General features: G+C 44.8%; 1 protein-coding gene across 12 annotated transcripts in view; it reads left to right on the forward strand.

Annotated features, from left to right (window-relative positions):
* Positions 1–19549, forward strand: part of Magi2 (membrane associated guanylate kinase, WW and PDZ domain containing 2) — a 1445964-nt gene that overhangs the window by 1398844 nt on the left and 27571 nt on the right. For 4 of the 12 annotated variants that reach the window (XM_076566332.1, XM_042272916.2, XM_042272918.2 and 1 more), the window contains one exon: positions 786–874. The exons of the other annotated variants lie outside the window; for them this stretch is intronic. In XM_076566332.1, coding sequence (XP_076422447.1) covers positions 786–874 — 89 coding nt within the window. The remainder of the gene's footprint in view (positions 1–785; positions 875–19549) is intronic. 12 annotated transcript variants of the gene reach the window in all.

A 19549-nucleotide genomic window follows, 5' to 3' on the forward strand; every position in this document is an offset into this window, starting at 1 on the left:
CCTGGCCATTTGTATCTTGGGGTCCATTGACCTGAATATTCCAGAATTTCTGGTGCCCATGATTAGCTAGAGAACTGCAGCCCATCGCCTGCGGCTGGACATACACCAAGAGGTTGTAGGTTGATTCAAGTGATCTTAAAGACTGGCTCAAAACCGCAGCCACAGCAGGTGGGCGGCAGGGTGGAATGGACAAGGTGCTGTTATATTTTTTTTCTGCTTTATATTTTTTTCTAGAAAGGAATTATATCCAGCAAGTCAACTGCATTGAATATGTATAAGCAGGGTGTTATAGGTGAGAACTGTAAGAATTTATGAGAACATTAGAGAAAATAAAAATGTGAACATGGGAACTCCATGTCTGTATCTTAGGATTTCTTAAAATTTAGAAACGATTGCTATGACTGATTCTCAAATGACAGCTTCTATCACTAAGACATCCATTATTATGTGAAAAAATTGTAAGACTTCTGGCATTGCCAGTTCAAATTTTATTCACATTTGTGCCTCCCTAAAAGCACCTCAGGATGCCCTCGGTATTTTGAGAAAAAAAAAAAAAAGAGTCTACTTTTGAAATATACATATAGCTCGGTCTTTTACTAATTTCACTTGCTGCATGCCTAATAGGGTTAGCTTTACTTAAAGTTTTTATTCTTACTACCTAGATAATTTTTATTCAACTGCTCTAAACATACTAAGCAATCTTGACTCTAACAGTAATAATGTCTTTGTCACTGGTTCTGTAAATTCTAATGATTGGTCCTAGGCTATTCCTCCCCTTCCTTTAGGAATGGTACCTTCCAGTCTCTCCATGTGCATGAAAAGTGACAAGCATGGGTCCCCATATTTCTACTTATTGGGCCACCCTAAAGACACGGTTTGTAAATCTGCATGAATATTATCTTTCTCTAATGATCCTTGGTTTGCATATGTTTTTAACTGATGTATAATGCATTATTTCAGAGTAGCTTGTCTAATTGCTGCTAGAATTCTGGAGAACATTTGTAATTGAGACCTTGTAAGTAATAAGGCTACAGTTAAGGTTCATGAGAATCTGAGAGGCATCACATTCTAGGGGGACCAGTCTAGTGTGCCCATTATAGGAAAATTGCATGTGGGGTATCAAAAGAGCCTGTGCTAGCTGAGTTCTGCCCCATGGATGCTTGGGCCTCCTGGGTATTATTTAGTTCTTCTTAAGCCAAGCACACAAATGCAACCGTTTCTACGTTAGAAAGAGCCGCTGGTAGCAGACCCTCTGACCCTAAGGACTCTAGGCTCCACTGGCATCATGGGTATTTCCCAGCCTGATTTGTGGCAGTTCAACTATCCAGATCTTCAGATCTTCCTTCCTCCATACTCTGTGATGTGTCATGTTTAATGGGAAATATTTTTCTTAAAAAACCTGCTTGTGATTATTTATGAAACAGTCATGAGATTACATTCAGACAGTATTCCAGTTTCTAAATGAATTTTCTCAGGTCTAACATTTTGTGAAAATTCTCAAGGAAAGAAAAAGTATGCTCCACAGAAATAAACAAGATGTAGGTGGCAGCTTCGTAACTACGGCCCGGGCACCAAATGCTTGCCTAGAGCAGTCCGCATTCCCACTGGAAGTCCTGCAGGCCTGTGGCTACTGCCTCGCTTTAATTGGACTGGGACTTGAAAATGTCAGTTGGACTTGTTAGCAGCAACTAAAGCTCACACTCACTCTCCACAGCTGGCCATGTAAGTGTGACCCACACTGAATTACGTCTCAGTGCTGGTTTGACCCAGTTCACGCAGCTGCAGGCATGGCTAAGCATCTCACCACCGTATTCATTTAAGCTAGTTCTCTGACTTTTTTCTGAAACATACTTCCCAATTCTTAATGATCTTGGTAATTATCATCCAGGATTAGATTTAACACAGAAGATGATATTATTCACAAATTGTATAACTGGCCTACTAGTGATTTATACTGATAGAAATATCTGCATGTACACTCTATCACAGTCATTCCTTGAAGATGTCTACCAAAAAAAAGGTTTTAAATGTATCACCACCTCTGTGAAGTGTCTGTTTTACATGGATTACTTACTGATCAGGGAAAATCAAAATTAGGGCATAAAGCAGGAAAATGCAGTGTACTAGGGCCATGAAGTTATCAATGGAGACACCGAGCCCAGTGACCAGAGGATAAGTCTCTGTTATGACAAAAGAAAGCCGTTTTTCCATACAAGTTATTCAGTATAACCCATGGGAATGAGGGCCTACGCCAGCTCTCTCAAGACACTGAGGGAAAGGGGGCTGGGAGGCACAGTGACTGGATACCTGCCCTGGATTCAACCGTGATTGGGGAGGGGCCTCTGTGGTCTCAGTTTGACTCCACAGCTCTGTGAAGTGCCTCCTGTGTCCAGGCATCTCACCTGTTACTATGACTATGGAGGTAACTAAGAGAATGTGCAGTCACAACCTGGTGGGGGAGAATGAGGGGAGATCGGGGAGTGAAGCAAATGTATTCTTAGCAGAGGATGATAAGAACTCCAAGTGGGCAGCCTGCTAGAGCTGCCTAGAAGAGTTCCAGAACATTCCACCTGAGATGGGACATCTTCCTCGAGCCTTTAGCAATAAGTGCAGTTCCACCTGAGCAGAAAAGATGTCAGGCTGTGTTAAAGGGAGAAGCAGCAGCTAACGCAACACCAGGGAAATGTATGCATGGCCTAAAGGGGGTGCAGACAATGGAGGAGCAGCTCTAAAAAGGGCCTTCCAGGGCTGGGCAGCAGTGCTGATGGAAGTGCGTGCACATTCTTAGCAAGGCCTCAGTCAATTACCAGTTCAAAATAAAACGTATACAAAGGACTTCACAGCTTATGTGGAAGGATAAAGACATCTCAGCATGCCGGGTGGTGGCACACGCCTTTAGACCCAGCACTCGGAAGGCTGAGGCAGGCGGATCTCTGAGTTCAAGGCCAGCCTGGTCTACAGACCGAGTTCCAGGACAGGCTCCCAAGTTACACAGAGAAACTCTGTCTCAAAAAACAAAAAGAAAAAGATACCTCAGCACTATTTAAGATGGATTTTATTTTGGAAATGGAAGCAGTTAAAATGCTATAGCAAAAACTGAGGTAAAAGCAAATAATGTGAGGTCCAGAATCAGGGATCTAGTGGTATGGAAACAGCATGTGAGACTGGACCTGGTAGATGGTTTAATACTTCACTGATTGGAAACAGGAAAGGCAGATGAGCAGCAGATGTGAGGAGAGCCCTGGAGGGCACTAACGGGTCTGTTTAGGACTATGTGTCAGGTGTCTAAAGACACGTGCAGGAGGCAATCCTGAACAATACTCAGGGTGCTGAGTACAGCTCTTGGGAAGGGGGGCCCGGAAGTACAGGAGTCTTGGGAGAACAGAGAGGCCCAGGACTGGGGCTGGGCTCCCCCAGAGAAGTGCATTATGGACACAGAGTCTACACAGCACAACCATGGCAAATAGAAGCTGGTCGTGATTGGGAGATGGGAGTGGTACTGAGCCAGGCCAGTTTGGTCCACATTGCACAGGCAAGTACTTCAAAACCAGGTTAATTTCCAAGCCAGCCAAGCATGGAGGGAGGCAGCCAAGTCTCGTGTGTGCCTCCCCAAGGATAAGTTTTGGGGCATTGATAGGATAAGAAAGCAAGGTGATGTAAGGCATAGAGAAAGGTGATTGGAGGTGACGTGGTCTATAGACACATACTTAATCTTCATGACTCTTCACGTGATACACATTTAGAAAATGGTGGCCTTAGCATGGTCTAAGCATTTTCAGACTTCTAATGCCAAGTGGTCACCACAGGACATTTGCCCTAGACCCAAGTGCAGAGTTGGTGGGTTTGACCAAACTGACCTCAAATGCTGAAAACTAATATAGGTGATCGTTATTATCAAAACCCAAGACAGGCCTGTAATGACAGCTGCTTAAGAGGCCAAGGCCAGATAATCACAGGTTTGCCTGGGCTATATACAGAGTGAGTTCAAGCTCAGCCTAGGAAATTTAGGGAGATCCTATCTCAAAAGGTAAAAAGGGCTGAGGATACAGCTTAGTGGTAAAGCACATGCCTAGCATTGTGAGGGTCTGTTTTAATTCCCCAGTGATGAAAAAAGGAAGAAAGAGAAGAGAAGAAAAATGAGGAGGAGTTGTGGACAGTCAAGCTGTGGGGACTCAGTTGTATAAGCTTCATAATGTGAAGTCTTTAAAGTCAGCAAAGGCAAGTGACGAAGGCAAGTGAAGGGCAGTGTTCAATTCCCCGGGCTTTCAGGAGTCGAAGAGGCAGGAAAGTGACGCTGAAGACAGGAGATGGGGACATTCTTAGGGGCTGCTGAGAGAGTTGCCTGCAAGATTCTAGATGAAAAACTAATTGTTCTCAAAGTGCAGAGAACAAGAGACTAAAGAGTGCTCGTCCACAAATAGAACGTCTACACCACACCACTCCCCAAGACTCAGGGGCTGGCACAGAACAGAGGGCGGGGGAGAGTAAAACCCAAATGGAAGACTGGAGTGAACCAGTGTCTTCTGGATATGACAGGGTCACTGGACTCCTGAACTCATTGTAGCTGTGGTTGCCTGCACAATATCCCACGAATCAACATTCCACCATGGAATGGAAGGGACTTGTGAGCCCCCCACCCCTACCTGAGGAGCTATAGGACAGCTGATGGTTTCTGGGGAGTGGGAGGCTATGGCCACTGACAGGTTGACCACACTCCAATAGATTGTCCTACACCTATACAGACAGCACAAACTGGAGTTTCAGTTTTTGAAAGGAAAGAGGAGATAAAGCTGGAGGCATAGGGATGTAGGGCAGATATGGGAGTAGTTAAGGGGAAGAATTGGGATGAGTATGATCAAACCACATTGTATTAATCAAAGAATTCATAAAAAATTTAAGTAGAACTCTCTACTGAAAAAATGCTACTATGAAATTTGTTTTCTTAAAACACAGCAGTATTGCCGAGCGGTGGTGGCGCACGCCTTTAATCCCTGCACTCGGGAGGTAGAGTTAGGTGGATCTCTATGAGTTGGAGGCCAGCCTGGTCTACAGAGTTAGTTCTAGGGCAGCCAGAGCTGTTATACAGAGAAACTCTGTCTCGAAAAACCTAGAAACAAATTTTTTAAAGCAGCATTCCAATGCTGGTAGTAAAGGGGAATATTATTTTATGTGGCTGTTCCACCATGACATAGGCTGAGAGAGGACCAGAAAATGAAGATTGGGCAAATTCGGGGATTAGAACCACACATTGCTGCCTGGGTGAGGTCAGAGCCAAGCATACAACTCAAAATAAATGCTTGCTGCTGTGAAGACTGGGAAACAGCCTGCCCTCACTCCCTGGACCTCACCACAGGCCATTCTTACATCCTGAGCCCATGGGAACCTGCTTGTGTGACATGCTCCTTGAGTAACCAGGTTCCTGCTGCTCCAGTCATGAAAAGAAGGTCCTGGTTTTCTGCCTTGTCTGTCAGAGTGCAGAGAGGTGAGGGAACATCTCATTTCTCTCATAAAGAAACATTCTCTTTGAGGAATATATAGGAAGAACACTTAATCACACCCCCATTGAAACTGCACACTGTATTACTTCTCTGGTCAGTGTTCTGAAAAGGAGTGTATTCTCTCTAATCTCTCTTTCCTGGTAGTAAGCTGCATTTAAAATCTAAATCCGTTAGAAACATTTCAGGAGTGGGAGAGTCTCCTTCAAGACCACCAATCTTGCCATGGTAACTGATTCCAATCTTCAGCCCCTGGGCCTCTCTCTAAGAGTTAACATTACAGGTCAGTGAAGTAGAACCTCTGATTGCTCCTCCAGGCTCTCCAGCTATCTTTCCATTTCTCTCTCTCTCTCTCTCTCTCTCTCTCTCTCTCTCTCTCTCTCTCTCTCTCTCTCTCTCTCACACACACACACACACACACACACACACACACAAGCCTCTCCTCCCGTGTGTACAGATGACTCCAATGCTGTTTTCTTGTCTCTTTCATCATACCCAAGCCCTTCCATGAGACTTCCTAGTGTCTGCTAGATAGTTCCTTGTATTCAACATTGTCTCATGACCTTGCCTCCTAAATGCCATACATGTGGGACCATCAGTCTTCCCAGCTGACCCTGAGTCTCAGCTGCACTAAAACACACTGTCCTCCATCCCCCACCCCATGGTTAGACTATGCTGATCTCTGGGCTTAGAAAACCCTCACCCTAAAGCTTTTCCTCCTCCTTCCTTGAAGACCCGAGCTAACGGCTGCTCCTCCGTGAATCGTTTCTCCAAGTCTAGCGAGCAGAAGTGATCTGTGTCTGGGGCGCCAGTTAACCTCTCCCCTCTTCTCTCCTGTTCCTCAGCAAAATCGTCACTCTTCCATGTTAGGGGTTCAGATTGCTTGAGGATAGGACTTTGTGCGGCTGCTGTTGATTGGGTTCTTAGTGCAGAGCTTTGAAGGCTGAGATTAACGTAGAGTGGACTACAAACACTCGGAACAGGACAATGCAAATGAGAATCGCAGGGAGTCTGAGACTTGAGGAGGAAACAATGAGCAGAGTAGTCATACAGGGTTCTTCAGAGGTCAGTCTTGAGGGGCCTTAGGAAACCATTGGTTCTGGAATGAGCACAAGGAGGGCACAGAGGTCTACAATATACGTGAACATAGAATGCTGCACAGGAAAGAGTGGAGCTGAGGACGAGTGAGAAGCTGCACCTTGTCACTCCTCCAGATAAGCCCAGGGAGGCGAGCGGGCTGGGAATGCTCGCAAGGAGCCATCGCTAGAAACACATCGCTAGAGCATCATGCTGGTACAGCCAAGGAAGAGATTTGTGGGGTGGGAAATGTTTGGGGAAACTTTAATACTAGATACTCATTATAATGTCTTGGGATTTTATATTGAAGCACAGTCATGGAGGCTCCTCCCCCAGACCATTTAAGCCAGCTTTGGAGGGAAAAGGTTGCACACGAGTATGAGTCTATTGTCTCAGGCATTTTGTTGCAATGACAGACTATGAACACAGAAAATTTTTACTGAAAATGAGGTCACTGCTGTGTCTATGGACTATGGACCATAGCTAACCACGTGGATAATCTTTCAAACTAGTTTGTAGAAGGAATTTGGAAAATCTTGAAGATTTAGGCTCAAAAGGCCTACAACTCTGTAAGCAAAACCCCCTATGTGTTTCTGGAAGGGACAAGAAGACAAGAATGCTGGTAAAGATGTGGACAATGAAGCTCATATGTGTGCATAAGGACTCAGGTGGAAATGCAAACATTCTTCACTAGAAGCCGCCTGGTTCACACATGAGGAGCATCAAGGCCTAGGCCTGTGTTGGCGGCAACATGGGCTGAAACTTTAGTCTGTGCCACTGGAGTGCAGATGCCAAGGCTGATGCCACACTGGGGTGCTCCTAAGTCTCACCTACAAGAGCATGCTCAGTGGTGCAGGAAGGGTGAGCATCCTCCACCTGTACCCCAGGACTGGGAATAATGCAGGCCCAACATATGCCAGACTCTGCCTGACCCTGGGCCTGCACTAGGGGCTCCATCTGCAGTCCAGCTCTGCTCGGGGGGGTCTCGTTCTGTACCAGATACTGCATCTCAGCACAGCAGGCCTGGCACTGAGCGCAAGACAAAAGCTTCCTTGCCTTGCTCCCTAGGGAGAAGTGGCTGGGCCGCAAAGCTGACAGCTCCTCCCCCTAACTCGTGCTGCTGTTGGCGCAGTCCATGGCGGGAGGTGTCACCACCGCTGGCCTGTTTGGAGAACAAGGCCTAAACTTAGTTCTCCCTCCTTGTCCAGTTCTCTCTCTCTCTCTCTCTCTCTCTCTCTCTCTCTCTCTCTCTCTCTCTCTCTCTCTCTCTCTCTCTCTCTCTCCCCCCTACTTGGAGTTACAGGAGCTTCAGATGACATCGTCAGACGTAGTCAGAACTCTTTCTTCCCTGGCCTGTTCAATGCATCTTTTCATTTTGTTGCTCTAGGAGCAGGTACAGTGGCCTCTCACCTGACCTTGGCTCTTGTAGAGTAGTTTGGTGTTTAAATAACTGTTCTGGTTGGCATTTATATGGAGAGATATCCACAGTCTTACTGCAGACGAAATACCCTGCCTTCTACATTGGTTTGAAACATTGTTTCCTGTTGAAGTGAACATAATACCTTCAAAAACAATGAACTAGGGTTCTTTGTCATTTATTATAAAAATGCACCTGAGAAGAGAAAACAAATAGCAGGAACCCTTAATGTCTGCCTTCATTTTCAAACTCTTTCCTCTTGTCTTCCACATAAAATGCCAGAGGGGAGAAACTATGTTCTGGTATATCCAAAGTCCTGAGGCAACTCAAATTTCTAAATACAGATGTCGTGATTGTGCTTTGGTTGTTAAAAGATGTGAAGAAGGGTCAACAAGCATAAGGAAAGATGGTCCATCACCAGAGTAGTGACCCAAACCACACTGAGAAACCACTTCCCTTGATGACCACACTCAGAGAAAACACAAAGTAACATGTGACTCTTACAGCAGCTGTGAGTTGGTGTGCCATGGATACAGCATGGTGGGTCCTCAAGAGATTAAAATGGAATCATCACAGGATCTGACAATTACACTTGTGGGGTTCACCAAAAAGTCTTCAAACAAATCTTAAAGGGGTAATGGCACAGCAGTGTTTGTGGCAGTACTATTCAGAACAGCCGGGGTACTGAAGCACCCTAGATGTCCACATTAGAAGAATGCATTAAGGCAATGTGGTACCTTGTGCCCTAGAATTTCTTCAGCCTTGCTGTGGTTTTGTCTTAGGATTTTTATTGCTGTGAAGAGACACCATGACCACAGCAACTCGTATAAGGAAAGCATTTAATTGGGGTGGCTTGCCTGCAGTTTCAGAGGTTTAGTTATTATCGTCATGGCGGACAGCATGGTAGCATGCTGGCAGATGTGGTGCTGGAGGAGCTGAGAGCTTGCAGGCAATAGGAAGCTGACTGTCACACTGAGAGAATGTTGAGCAAAAGAGACCTCAAAGCCCGCCCCCACAGTGATGTCATCCAACAAAGCCACACCTCCTAATCGTACCACTCCCTTTGGTGGCCTCTTTCTTTCAAACCACCACAGGTTTGGATGTGAAATGTGCCCCGTAGGTTCATGTGTTTGAACACTGGTCCCCAGCCGATGGTGCTGTTTGGGAAGGCTGTGGAACACTTAGGAGGTAGGGCCTTGCTGGAAGAAGTTAATCACTGGGATGGTCCCTACGGGCTTATGGGCCAGCCCTGGTTCCTGTTTGTCCTTTTGTGAGTCGCTGTCATGCTCCCACCCACCCCACCCATCCCCGCCTGCTTACATGTCACAGCTACGAGAGTGATTGATATACAACGGAATCTTGGCTTAGACGGCAATGTGGTTGAAGCTAACTTGTTAGACAAAATGAGCTGTCTACAAAAAAGATGACATTCCCGCTCACACCTGGAGTATCCAGACTCTGAGAAGATGCAACATGGGGGTGAATTAGCTTCAGTTTTGCAAGAGGACCAGGCATCTGCTGCATTTCACATGACTGCATGTAATGCTGACAGTGGGTTAGATGAAAACTTGTGAATTGTTACTGCAATGTTTTTAAAGACAATGCATGGGACACTAATGAGAACTAGTGCCTCTGAGCATTTAGCAGAGGTTAGCACAGGGGAGTCCATCAGCTGGCACTAGGCAGCCCCGAGGCCTTTAGATGAGAGGCAATGAGGTTCTCAAAGGAGCCATCAGCAGGAGCCCAACAGATCGCTGGGGATGGCATCATCACGTCCCACTTAGTTCCTGTTTTGCTTCTGTTGTCGTTTTGGCTGTTGCCTTTGACCGATTTTGGAATGAGGGACTCCGTGGGCCAGTAACGAGTGAGACTGCCGGGCTGAATCTGTTGGTTCCGGTGGCTTGCTTATCCAGGCTCCGTCTGACCCGACCTGCTCTCACAGGAGCGTGCTCCAGGCAGTACCTGTGTTCAGATGAACTGAGAGCTTGCAAAACACACTAATGCTAGAACAGGTGCTGCATTCACGCTCATCGGGAGCCTCAGCGGCGGCTCTACAGGGGATGGCAGTATAAATATAAGCACATTGTTGTAAAATATGAATGGAATCATAGCGTTCCTAATGCCTTGCTGGGGCTGTGACACAGGGAAATTGTACTGTTTCTCATTCTTCAGCTGCGGGACCAGTTAGCAAGCACAGCTGTACCTAGCTAGTCACCCAGTTGTACACCACTGCATTGTATACATGAATGGATGACCAGAAAGGAAATATCATGGTCAGGGCCTGCCTTCCAGAAAGTTATAATCTAGTAAAAAGACAAGACAGTATGCTCTCACATAGATGAAGAACCTTAAAATTATGTCGTCAAAGCATAATACAAACATGGAACCCCAAAAAAGAATATCCACTAAGTTAGATGCCTAGGGTGGGGGAGCTTTTAAAGAAGAATTCTTACCTCTCCCATTTTCAGTACTCTAGTATAAAAACTAAATTGTATAAACTGCTTTGTGCTTCGCTCAAATTTATATTAAATTTGTTCCATTTTTTAATATTATGTATAAAGAAGGAACATCATTAAGAACTATGATATCTAACTGAGATATGACAGTTGTTTTTTTCCACTTAGGAAGAAAAGGCATATGTTAACTCTGTTTATAACGAGGTGATATGGATCCAGCTGGTGCTCAGGTAGATGCCACAGGAGTATGTTTGAAAAAACATTCAAAACATAGCAACTAAGCCTTGAGTGGGAAATTCAGTGTGGGCTGCAGAACAGAATTCCTTGATCCCCGCAGACGTTCCTGTATTAAAAGATGACATGGCGGCTTTGTGGTATGGTTAAGGGGAAGGCTTTATTGTAGATATGAGAGAGAGAACAGCCAGAGGCATCCGAAAGAGTTCAGAGCAGACAGAAAGAAGTAAACTGAACATGGCTAGCGAACTGGACCTGGCCAGGAGAGAAGCAGGAGCAAGGTGGTGGGGGGTGACAGAGAGAGAGAGGGAGAGCGAGCGTATCAAAAATAGCAGGGTTATAAGGTGAATGAGTGGGGGTGCTGTGAGCTGGAGGCAGGGAGGGGAGGGGGGCAGTGAGGGGGGCTAGGGTGCTTGCATAGACTTTGAAATGGGTAACCACCAGTACTTAGACCCTGAGGGAACCTGGAGGCCAGCGTGTGCTTTGATATGCTAATAGATGCCACAGGTAGCCATATGTTCCTTCCGCCAGAGGTGAGGAAAATGACTCCTCATTTAGCTTTTTTGTAACCTTTCATCTTTATTTGAGCTTTCCTTAGTCTACCCAAACCAGAAAATCAGCACATCTACTTGGCGAAAAGTTTCCGTACCCCGATATTAAGCCTCCCCATCAATGCAGTAAACCGGGTCAGGCCAAATTAATAAGTCTAGGTTTAATCTGAGCAAAACAATCCCAAGTGGTCCCAGGAGAGAGGAGAAGACAGGAAGTCTATGGGCTGGACCTTAAACGCCCTCCAGGGGCCGAGCTGCTGCTTGGGGGGCTGTCTCAGGGGCGGGGTCTGGAGAGGGAGAAGTGAGACCAGAGCATGGAATGGGGCCCTGAGCTAGAAGTCCCCAACATCCCAACCTTTTGGGGTATATGTGGATGCCAGCAAGAGACAGCATGGGGAGGGGGAGTAGGGAGTCGGTGGGCTCACACTCAGCAGGAGGTGTGGGTGAAGAAGCATTCAGTTAGCTACCATCCTGGAGACCTCAGGGATCTGTTTCTTGGGAAGCAAAGAAGGCAGGTTGCTAGGAGAAAAAACAAAAAAGAAAAAAACAGATTATTAACACCTGCACTATGAACGGGGTTAGTCGTGGGGAAAAGAATGAAATGGAGATGTGCCCTGGTTGTACAGAAGAGGCAAGGATGAATGGGCCAGGTGAGAGAGCAGAGTCTTGAGTCTTGAGGTGGTACCAGCACTGATGTTCCAGGAGTTTTAGGGGGATGGCACACCAAATCAGGGGATGATGTCTTCAGGAGTACAGAGATGCAGACAGACAGCAAGAGGGGGAGGGGACAGGAATGCAATGCTCTCAAGCCTAGAAGAGGGAGCTAATTTGATAAATTTCCTGGCAATAATGGTTCAGGCTTAACGCACAAGCAAACCATTCACAAGCCTTTGCTGGGACCCAAAAAGTATAAAGCGAGATGCTTCCATTGAGCTAGGCTTTTGGGTCCTGTAGAGGAAGATCCAAGGCCTGGATTCCCAGGCATCCAGGGAGGATTGGATTGAGTGGGAACAGGTCAGGGCGCTCCAGGAGAGGCCGTATCTTGGCAAGAGTACCCCCAAATCAAGGGCGGGTCCTGGACCCCTAAAGACAGTGACTTGGAAGATGCAATTCACCAATTCACCAGGCTAAGAGCTGATCTAGTCTGGCGGCCAGCGTGTGTAGGTAGTAGAGTGATTTTTCCATGTGGCCAGGGGTGGATTGGGCAGGCGGGGGGGGGGGGGGGGGGGGGGGGGGGGGGGCTCAGCTCCACCTAGGCCAACGGACCAGATGAAAAGTTTCCGTACCTGTGGGGCGTTTACCCACCACCCCCACAGCTTCCCAGAGTTTTCTTGAGTGCGAGCAGCAGGAAATATTAGATAGAAGGATTTATAGTGGAGAATCTTGTGGAGATAAACAGATAGAAAATAAAGGATAGCCTCGAGAGGGCCTGGAACCTATTCCAACGGGCCCCGACTGTCTCTGGTCCAGGGTTTTTATAGAGACGCCAAGGGGTGGAGCAAAAGACCTCCTCCCCCAGCACAGTCAAGTGCAGACCATCTCAGACACCTGCACTCAGGCCCGTGGTCCTGATCATCCTCTATTCGGACCTGCTGGGTAAAGCCACGAGGAACCCCAGAACGGGCTCCCACAGGTCCCCCCTTCTTAATATATAAAAAAATAACTATTAATGGCTTATAGCAATCTCCATAGCTGTTACACCTCCCAGTATGGGAGTAGAGGATGATATAGATGGCATTTCTCTTTTGAATTAGGTCCAAGGTGACCACAGCAGTCTTAGCTGCCTCAAGCCCTTTCTAAACCAAAACTCTTAAGGTGACTACAAACTTAAAGAATCCCTTAGCTTCATCATTACCATTAACAGGTTAACATAAATATTGCTATACATAGTCACAATTCTCTCAATCTTACAACTCAAAACAAACTCTTAACAGAACCATTAGAATTAGCATATATGGTGCTATATATAGTTAACAATTTTCTCCGTCTTACAACTTTAACTCAATCATTTGAATTTTCTTGTTAACATAGGAAAAACTTCGATGTATTCACATCAAACTTAAACATTTCCTCAATTCCACAAAGCCAGGGTGCATTAATATCAATAGGTTTCTGCGAACATAATTCAATCTCATAGCTCCTCCTTTTCTTTATAATTTTTAAGCAAAATCTCAAGCCTAGTTAGAAAACCCAAACTTTTCTGTTTAACCAGTTCCATTTGTAACACAAAACCAGTTCCATAAGTAATTCCATTTTTACATAAACAGTTCCACAAAACAATTCATAAATCTCCAGTTAATAAAGCATATATGCATACAGAAAATTGCATCTTGATTCTAAGTAGAAATACATTTCTTCATTTAAACAGTTCCATTTTTAACCCAATTCCAGAAAACCGTTCCTAGGTCATTACTATAAGTAAGCTCAAAATTGTCCCATTGCAATGAAATCTCTATTGTTCATTTCATTTAAGTACCAAAATTCAAATGATAAATATTGGTACTAGCCTTCCAAATTTGAAGAAATCCATAACCAAAATGTTTTTGTAATTTTATCTCATTTTAAGTTCAAAAAGTTCAAACAAGAAATAAATTCTGGTATCAGGCTTTCACTTCCAAATATGAAGAGACGTTTTTCAACCAAAACTTTTTGCAGTTAATTTTTGTTCAAACAAGCGTCTCTGCAACTTTTGCTCTCACAGACAGACCTGTTTAGTTATAGTAATATTTTAAACCGCACCGTTTTTGCTGTTAGCTCAGGTTTTTCTGTGCTGCGTTGATATTCCACGAATCTCAGCTGCGGATGCCTTGTGCTGGTTCTGGCGTCCGCCATTCTTAGCTTCTTAGCGGCTTCTGGAGCTTTTGAAACCATTCAGACTGCCTACTTTGCAGTCTACTAGGACACTATCTCCTATGTCTCAGGTGTTTTCACCATTTACATTAATAGACTCACACTTAACATTTACATACACTTTTTCGAAAACTCACATATAACATTTTTTTGCCTTGCAAAGCATTTAGACTCATATTCAACATTTACACATTTTTACAAACTCACATACAACATATTAACATCTACTTTTTTATACTTTATAGAACTACTTTAGCAAATATATTTCCTATTAATTCTTATATACTTATCTTATTTCTTATTTAAACTTACATTTACAATTAGCATCTTACAAGCTTATTACTACATTTTACATTTTCAGCTATGGTACATTGGAGGTTTCTATTCTCCTCAGCTGGCTTTAACAGGTGTCTCTCCTTCATCAGACACTGGCCCCGGATCAGAACCGCACCTGCCTCGTTAGCCGGCATTGAGGCTGGCATTTCTGATAGCAGCTTTCCTCGGGGCTTGTGTTTGCCTTAGCCAGTCAGTGAAAAACAAGATCATCTACAACAGCTTTTCCATAGCTCCTTCAGAGATTTTCTCCCACTGATCTTATTCTCATTTTGCTTGTTCCTTCCTTCCCCAGATGCAGAGCTTCAGGTATCTGTCTGCGGCTCTGTACCTCTGCTAGCTGCCTTTGGAGGTAGGGGCTTTTTTTCTCCCCCCGAATCTGCCTCAAATTCTAGCAGCTTTTTCAGGTCACATTTTCTGGGGAGGATTATGTCCCTTCTCTGTTTCTTCAGAGGCTTTCTCCCAGACAGTTCCCAGTTTGGTCCCGACACTACAGTGGCGGCTTTCCCTGCTACTGAAGGTAGAGGCTTTTGTCTGTTTCTATTTTTCAGGGTCTGAGGTTTGTGTTCATAAATCAAGCTTAGCAAGGGAGGTTTTAGCCATTTCTAAACTCCAATTAGAACAGGTGCTTTGCCTCATCAGGCCTTCACCTGGCCCAGTCCCCCAGTGGGTTGCATTTGCTTGTCTGGGTGCTCAAGGACAGAGCTTATGCCAGAGGTAATCACCCCTCAGGGCTACACTCATCTCAGGGAGTCAGTTGAAATAAAGCTTTTCCAAAGAGATGCTTTCTCTGACAGAAAAGAAAGCTTTACTCCTGGATAGTTCTGTTCTGCCCTGGCTGGGCTCTTTCCCCAGACAGCGTTCTGACTCAGCAGCACGACTGCTTCAGACACAGTTCAGCTTTACTCTTTTCCCAGAAAAGTCCTTTCTCTGATAGGAAAGCTTTTCTCAGATTTCTTTTTGCAGCTGTGGACCTATCAACCCGGGACTTGTAGGAAAGTGGATAACTGTGCCGTTCTCACTGGCTTTAGTTTTGTTTGTTCATTAGCAATCTTCCCCTGGGTCCTGCACCTTCCTGCCTCAGCTCTGTGGCTCCAGGAAGTTTACAACTGCAGGAACCCTAGTATCCCCGAAATGCACCCCAACTCAGAGACGCTGGCCAGTCGCCTCTGGGTTTTTGGTCAGAAGCGAGGATACAATGTTCAAGTTTGCATTGCTTCAGGGGATTCTTTGCATTGGACAATTAGGAGCACCTTTTCATTCTGAAATGCTCACTCAAAACCTTTGCTGCCTCAGCTCAGCTGTAACAGAAAAGCTTGGTTTTTCTGCTTTTCTCAGGCAAAGTTTTCTGTCCTTTTGGGCTCTGTAGCTGTTCACCCACACTCTCCCAAGCGTTTCCCTCAGGGTACTCTGACCACTGTCTTTTACTAGGTTGAAGAGACAGAGCTTAGAAGGGGTTTTTAGAAACTTGTCCTTGCCTCCTGCATTGCAGGGATGATTTTTAAAGCTTGAAAGAACTTAGAGGTTTTGTTGTCTTAAGAGGTTTGTTGTTTTCCCTTAGAGCTAATCACAGGTGGTCCCCATACTAATATCTTCAGGTGATTCTAATTTTTGTCCTTCTGAGGGAGAAAGTTCTGAAAGGCTTTAGTTTCTAAGTTTCTTAAGAGAGATAGATTAAGGCTTTTTAAGAGAGTTTTTTCCCCCAAATTTTCCAAGAAAAGCTTTAGCGTTTAAGAGAAAGATTCCCCCCCCCCCCCAGGAGAAAGACCAACTTTTCCCAAAACTTCCCAACTTTAAACTTTGACTTCTTACACCCCCATTTTTGCCTCAGGGAGAAATTACTTTCTCCTGCCACTTGGATTTGGCATTTCAGCTGTCCCCAGGTCAAAAGCTTCCATAGGAAACTTTTCCTTCCCCATAAGCTCAAAGAAGAGCTTTTTTACTACCCGTAAAGCCCAAAGAAAGATTTTTTTCCCCAGTTTGCTTTCAAAGCCCCCAAAGTTAGAAAATTGAAGAGTTTTTCTGTCTAGTTGCCTTACTTATATTTTCCTACACAATCTTATACTTCTAAGTTTTTCCTAAACTATATTACTACCCTATATCTTATACTTATCACAGATAGAAATTGAGAAAGGGATAGAAGATAGAAAATTTTGACAGAAGAGAATTTCGCTGCAGCATCGGACATCCTTCCAGTCCGCTTTCCTTTTCTCTCGAGGATAAAACCCCTGCCTCACCAAAAAATATATATAAAAATATATATATTCCATAACACCGGCATGCCTTTCCACTGGCAGGGCTGACTCAGCACTTTCACCAAAAACTCTATTAAAACTATTATTTTCCTTTATCTTTAGTCCCTATTACTTTGTCTTAAGTCCCTGTTCATTTGTCTTTAGTCCCCCTTTTTTTTGTTCCCCCCTTTTTTTCTTTAGTCCCTTTTTTTCTTTAGTCCCTGTTCACGGCGCCATTCTGTGGGGCGTTTACCCACCACCCCCACAGCTTCCCAGAGTTTTCTTGAGTGCGAGCAGCAGGAAATATTAGATAGAAGGATTTATAGCGGAGAATCTTGTGGAGATAAACAGATAGAAAATAAAAGATAGCCTCGAGAGGGCCTGGAACCTATTCCAACGGGCCCCGACTGTCTCTGGTCCAGGGTTTTTATAGAGACGCCAAGGGGTGGAGCAAAAGACCTCCTCCCCCAGCACAGCCAAGTGCAGACCATCTCAGACACCTGCACTCAGGCCCGTGGTCCTGATCATCCTCTATTCGGACCTGCTGGGTAAAGCCACGAGGAACCCCAGAACGGGCTCCCACACGTACCCCAATATTAAGCCTTTCCACTGATGCGGTAAATCAGATCAGGCCAAATTAATAAATTCAGGTTTAATCTGAACTTCTTCCAGGTGGTCCCAGGAAGGAGGAGAAGCCATGAGGGGAACTACAAAGGGAAGTCTAGGGCTGGACCTTAAATACCCTGAGGGGAGCCCCTGTTTGGTGGAGAGGGAGGAGTGAGACTGGAGCCTGAGCTAGAGACCCCCAACGCTAGAGACCCCGACGCTGCTCCGCAGTGAGGAAAGGCCACAATGGGCTGGAGTCTCGGTTGGAGGGAAGACATCTAGGGACTCCAGAAAAGAAAATCCAGGGAAGCATGTCTAGTTCCTGTCATTCCTGGTCAGTAGATTACTTTTGGAAAAAATAAGAAGTACTGTTTTTTGATAACCTTTGCTTATTTTTAGCAACATGCTGTATATTAATTATAGACTATTTCAAGACTAAAAATAATCAAAAGAAGGAAGCAAATTTTCTTTTAAAAATATAACCATTTTGTTTTCTTCTCTGACAATGTTTATATTACTATACTATTCCATGATGTTAAATATACTTCTATAGATTTTTTTTCTTTTTCTTTTTCTTTTTTCTAGACAGGGTTTCATAGCTCTGGCTGTCCTGGAACTCACTCGGTAGAACATGCTGGCCTCACACTCAAAGAGATCCACCTGCCTTTGCCTTCTGAGTGCAGGGATTAAAGGCTCATGCCATCGCTTCTTGGCTATAGATTATTTTTAATGATTGTTCAGTATTTTATTTTATACATGTATCATTTAGCAAGTCTATTAAACTAATTTTTTTTAAAAAAACTCATTTTTCCACTATACATAAACTTCAAAAAATAATCCATTATAGTCACAGCCTGCTGTCAAGTGGTGCCACCCTTAGGTGATGGAGGGAGTCACAGCCTGATGTCATGTGGTGCCACCCTTAGGTGATGGAGGGAGTCACAGCCTGTTGTCATGTGGTGAACTCTGGCAGATGCCGTATGTTGTAATGCACAGTGCCAAACGCTGAGAGTAAGCATGTCTGTAGTATGGTAGGCTGCCCGAGCCCACAGAGCCCTTCAGCTGGGCCTCACTGTTCTGGGCTCAGATGCCCCACATTTAACCCAGGGAAATGGATGTGCCTCAGTGTCTGAGCCTCACTGACATCGTAGGACTTCCTTCAGAATTGAAGAAGAGAATGGGGACCAATAACAGCATCATATTTGTGTATATGTACAATTCAGTTTATTTTTATGACTCCTTCCACTTCTTTCTGTTTGTTTTTAAGCTGCACTAATGCTATTTCTCAAAGAAACAGCGGGCTGTATAATCCCATAACACACTTCTTTGACAGTTTTAAAATTCATAGGCCTTCCAGTAACTCAGAACCCAGCTACATCTGTGTGTTTTATTTATTTGGGGGAAGCACAATTAGTCACAAGGAAGCCTAAGCTACTTCTGACATTGCATGACTCTCTTCCAAAATCTTATGGGTCATAGGAGTGTTTTAGACACTTCTCTGAGAACAAGGGCCGGAGGGTTTCATTTGCCAATGGCAGACTGGACCAATAGCATACAGACAGTGACTCATCCATAAGACCAAAGCGAGCTGATGTTCAGGAAGGAGTCCCCTATCACCAGAAGACTTGCTTCAGAGGCCTGGGCAAAGCAGACTCTGTGGTTCTGGTCATTTCCATGTAAAAGAGCTTCCATTCTGGGGAAGCCTGAGTGGAGCTGTAGAGATGGCTCAGCAGTTAAGAGCACTGACTGCTCTTCCAGAGGTCCTGAGTTCAATTCCCAGCAACCACATGGTGGTTCACAACATCTGTAATGAGATCTGGTGCCCTCTTCTGGCCTGCAGGCGTACATGCAGGCAGAACACTGTATACATAATAAATAAACAAATCTTTAAAAGAAAAGAAAATGAATAAAGCCGTGCAGATGAATTAGCTCTCTTCCTATTAACAGCCAGACCAAGCAGGATTCCAGGAACCCTTTAAACCCACGAAAGACACCACCAGCCCTGGGGGAGGTTGGGTATGTATAGTTGAAAAATGGAGGAAGACACAAAGGAATTTCTGACTTCCTCTCCTAAAAAGCTGGGGAAGAACAAACATTCCAAGTCTTTGCCTCTGTCTAATCATGCCATGATACTCCCCACCAAGCAGCAGCTGCCTCTGGGAGATCCTTTGCATTTAGTTAAAGTTTGAAGAGACATGTTTGGAAAGTGCCATGCCCGGTCTTCAGGACCACCTTGGCCAAGCTGAGAGGATTCATTCATATTCAACCTGCTCTTTTGGGAGCCATTTCTTTCTTC

The sequence above is a fragment of the Peromyscus maniculatus genome, chromosome 3 (assembly GCF_049852395.1).
Source record: "Peromyscus maniculatus bairdii isolate BWxNUB_F1_BW_parent chromosome 3, HU_Pman_BW_mat_3.1, whole genome shotgun sequence".
Taxonomy (NCBI): domain Eukaryota; kingdom Metazoa; phylum Chordata; class Mammalia; order Rodentia; family Cricetidae; genus Peromyscus; species Peromyscus maniculatus.